Source organism: Fusarium graminearum, chromosome 3 (genome assembly GCF_000240135.3).
Source record: "Fusarium graminearum PH-1 chromosome 3, whole genome shotgun sequence".
NCBI classification, from domain to species: Eukaryota; Fungi; Ascomycota; class Sordariomycetes; order Hypocreales; family Nectriaceae; genus Fusarium; species Fusarium graminearum.
The window spans coordinates 4,402,345-4,406,327 of record NC_026476.1 but is presented as its reverse complement, the minus strand read 5'-3'; the positions used below and the strand labels follow the sequence as shown (position 1 = coordinate 4,406,327).

The following is a 3,983-nucleotide window of genomic DNA, read 5'->3' as shown; positions in this document are numbered from 1 at the left end:
TCCTCACGATACCTAGCAAGCTCTTGCCAACAGCCCGACCGATCACGCAATACGCATAACGACTACTAACTCGCAATTTTCGCCTCGGGCGATCTATAATTGAGCTCTTCAGCTCTGAACTATCACACAATGCCACTCTACGAACTCTCACCGAACATTCAAGAATCTGAGGCTACTGGCCGGAAGAGAAGTCACGATGAATTCACAGGAGATCCTATGGCTGTAGATGCTTCTGAAGATCTCAAACTACTACCAAACGTTTCAGACAAGCTTGACGGAGAACACAGTGAGCCGAAATGAGACAAGAATCTCAAAAAAATGAATACTAACCACGGGCAGCCGCTACGAATGGACAAAGAGCTCACTCACCAGCTTCATCAGAGCTCAGTGAGCCCGGCACTTGCACGCCACCGCGCGCGTCACCCGCTCCTCAAACTCCGGCCAAAAAACAGGCAACACAGACTACTATCGCCTCAGCATCTCAATCGACGACTACCCTACCGAAGCGGAAGAAGTTAACAGCAGCTGAAAAGGCCGAGAAGGACAAGGAAGCTGCTAGGGTAAAAGCGGAGAAGGAAAAAGAGGCTGCTCGACTCCGGGAGGAACGTGAAAAGAAAGCTGCCATCCGTCAGGTTGAGAAAGCCAAGGCCGAGGCAGAGAAGGCTGCCAAAGCCAAGGAACGTGAAGAGAAGAAACGCCAGCTAGACGAAGAAAAGAAGCGAAAGGACGACGAAAAAAAGCGAAAGGAGGAGGAAAAAGAGAAGAAAGCTCGTCAGCAACCAACCCTCGGCGCTTTCTTCAAGGCTCCAATCACTCCCAAGAAGACCGTCGACAACAACCGGCCTAAAAATGACACACCCGGGGAATCAAGCCTCGCCAAAGACACCCCTAAGGCTGCGAAAACCGAGTACCAGAAGCTGTTCCAACCCTTTTTCATCAAAGATCATACGACAGTTGCCCACATTGGACCCGAGATGGACAATGAGACACGCGAGGTCAAGTCGAATATCTTGGATGAAAGCGTCTTAGGGCTGAGAGAGGAGGAGCTGAGTGGTTCTCGATTTGATCCGGTCCGCCTCTTCGCTCTGCCGAGCAAACCCTGCCCTCGAGGTATGCTTCACCATCCAGTTAGGCACATTATGGAGCAAGTCTTTAAGGAGACAGAAAAAGCGGAAAATGCTGGTCCCGAGCATGTTGATAAGATCATGCGAGACACACGTCGAAAGCTTTCCAAGGTGCCCATAAAGGTGATATCATTCTCTCAAGATGTGCGACCACCTTACTACGGAACAATAACTTTCAAGCCATTTGCCCTCGGAAAACTCAACATGAGCCAGTTGGCTCGCAAGCCTACAAGAAGACGACTGCCACTGGACTACGACTATGATTCGGAAGCTGAATGGCAGGAGGAGGAAGAAGGCGAGGACCTAGATGTCGATGATGACGAAGAGGAAATGGACGATGAAGACGACATGGATGAGTTTCTTGACGATTCAGAAGATGCTGGGCTCTCCCGGCGGATCTTTGCCAACACATTGGAGCCAAACAGTACCGGGATCTGTTTTGAGAGTGGAAATGGTGCCACGAACCAAGTTACCCATGATCACAGGATGGAGTTTATGCATGGTAAGTGTGGAGTTGGATTGAGAGATTGAAATAGAAACTGACCAATTCTAGATGGACTTCAACAAACTTGGGGCATTGACCCATTCTCAACACAATATTGGGAACCTGAAGTCAAGAACAAGACAGCGAAAATCATCAAGACCACACAGGCATCCGAGACAACGACGAAGATGCCTCCCCCCCCCACGCCGTCGAATGCATTTGCCGCACTGACTGGTGGTAGCAGTAGTGGTGGTGCAGTTAAGCTTGTCAAGTCCGAACTTCTAGATGGCGTGAAGAGAGCTATTTTGGACAATAAAGCTCTTTCCAAGGTTGGGATTATTGACTTTATTTACCACCAATTTCGAGACGATGCGTCTCGTATTGAAGTGAAGAACACAGTTGAGTTGGTGGCAGAGAAAACAGGCAAGGGACGCACCAAAGAGTGGTCGTTGAAGAGCGGGCATGAGATTGCCTCATGAATATTGGAAGAGTCGAAACAGCATGATTATTTTTTTGGGTGAATATTAGCGTCGGAGCGTACGGTTCTGCATGGGATTGCTTCATGATATTCGTTGAAACGAAAAAGGAGGTCGACACACAATTTAGCAAGCATCGGGGACAGATGCCACGGTATCTGAGATTATGGGGGTAGACTCGGAGTAGATACCCTCATGCTTTTCAAATTGGCGAAGAATACCAATCAATTATATAGAAATTAATGCATGCCTCTGAGGAGTCGATGTGAATGGCTGACTACTATTTTTGGGAATTGAATGTAAGGCGAATGTCATTTTAGAAGTCCCGCGATGACGGAGTTGGCGGGTCCAAATTACAACCCGCCAGCCTGTGCTTGCGTTGGTGTCGTTCAAGACCTGGGGGAACGCGCCCCTGAAGATTTCCAGGGCTCCACGAATAGAAGGAGACGTGTTTCTGGAACCTCTCGTGCTTCACAACCGAAACATGAACAGCTTGTCGGTTTATTCTGCGTATTGATTGCTAAGGTCGACGCCTCATCTCCGTTAACAAGCTACCTTCTTTAATCAATTGGTGGCGCTCAATCGCTAAACTATACTGCTGCCTTGGTCTTAGACACAAGACGATTACGCACATCGCCTCTTGCGCCTCGGAACCTTTAAGCTCTCGAGCTATCCCACCGCATTCCCCCAAACACACGCGATGATAAACAGACCATAACGACATTCCCGCTTATTCTGATTATCTCAACAACTTTTCCTGTCATTGGCAGCGCGACATGTGCGCTCGCCCAGCATGGAGGATCCATGGGGTTCTCCTTGGACCAACGACTCACCACCAAAGATAGACCTTCCCGTGCCGCCGCCGAATGCGCACTTCACTGCGGACCACTTGGGCAGCTCGCAGCGCGCCTCACCTGCTCTCGCGCCATGGAACGATGAAGATGACGCTTGGGGCGGTTGGACTGAGGCGGGTAAGGATGGCAGTCCCCGATGGGGAAGAAGTCCTGGGTTGCGACCTATCGGGGGGAGCCCTTCTGGTTCGAGGTTACCATCGCCAACGCCGGATCCGTGGGGTCGACCGCCGACGTTTGATACTGTACGTTCGAAGAAAGAGGATAACGGAGATTCTGCGATTAGTCTCGGTGAAGGACTGCGGCCGATTTTAGGGCGGGTTGCGACGAGGTCGCCATCTCCTGCGCGCTCATTTAAGGAGAATACGGCGGATATATGGCAGCAACCAGATCCGGCGCTTTCAATTAGGAGCTTGACTCCTTTGCCGAACGAGTATGAAGGACGACCGGGTTCGCCGGATGGGGCGCCTAGGCCTGCCTTGCAACCCGAGACGAGACAACCTCCTTTACGGCAATCGTCCAACAAAGTTTCAGAATTGGTGGAAATGTTTGATGACATTTCTAAGAGAAATCACAGTGTGTCACCTGTCGATCCATCTATGCAAAAGGTTTCGGGAAATGCATCTTCGGCTGGGGATGTCGCATCTGAGCTTGGAGCGAATGGACTCGAAGAACCTGAGGACGATTTAAAAACGAAAACCGATTCTGAAATGGAGCTAGAAGATGATTTGAAAACAGAAGAAGAGCCCGAGCCGAAGTTGCCTGAACCAGAGGCGAAGGAGTCGGAATCTGAGGCTGAGCTGGAATCCGAGTCAGAACTAGAAACAGAAACAAGATTTGAAGATGCTTCTGAAGAATTGCCAAAGCACGAAACGGAAGTGGTGGAAAATGAGACGAAAGAGTTGTCCAAGGAAGAAGGAGACCAAACAGAATCGGATTCATGGTCAGATTTTGAATCGCCTCCTCAAGATACTCTTCAGCAGGAGACCCAGGGGCCCGAACCAGAAGCCCCTAATGAGCAACCGCTTGTTGTGGAAACCTCAACAGA

The 3,983-nt window shown here is 50.0% G+C and overlaps 2 protein-coding genes across 2 annotated transcripts; one reads left to right on the top strand and one right to left on the bottom strand.

The window, feature by feature from the left end:
• Positions 1-129: 129 nt before the first annotated feature.
• Positions 130-2,087, top strand: FGSG_06137 (uncharacterized protein; the record flags this gene model as incomplete). The annotated part of the gene is made up of 3 exons (XM_011326465.1): positions 130-286; positions 340-1,626; positions 1,678-2,087. 3 exons carry the CDS (start codon positions 130-132, stop codon positions 2,085-2,087), a joined length of 1,854 nt encoding a protein of 617 aa, XP_011324767.1.
• Positions 2,088-2,828: 741 nt separating this feature from the next.
• Positions 2,829-3,494, bottom strand: FGSG_12872 (uncharacterized protein; the record flags this gene model as incomplete). Its single annotated transcript, XM_011326464.1, has 1 exon — positions 2,829-3,494. One exon carries the CDS (start codon positions 3,492-3,494, stop codon positions 2,829-2,831), a length of 666 nt encoding a protein of 221 aa, XP_011324766.1.
• Between the last annotated feature and the right edge of the window lie 489 nt (positions 3,495-3,983).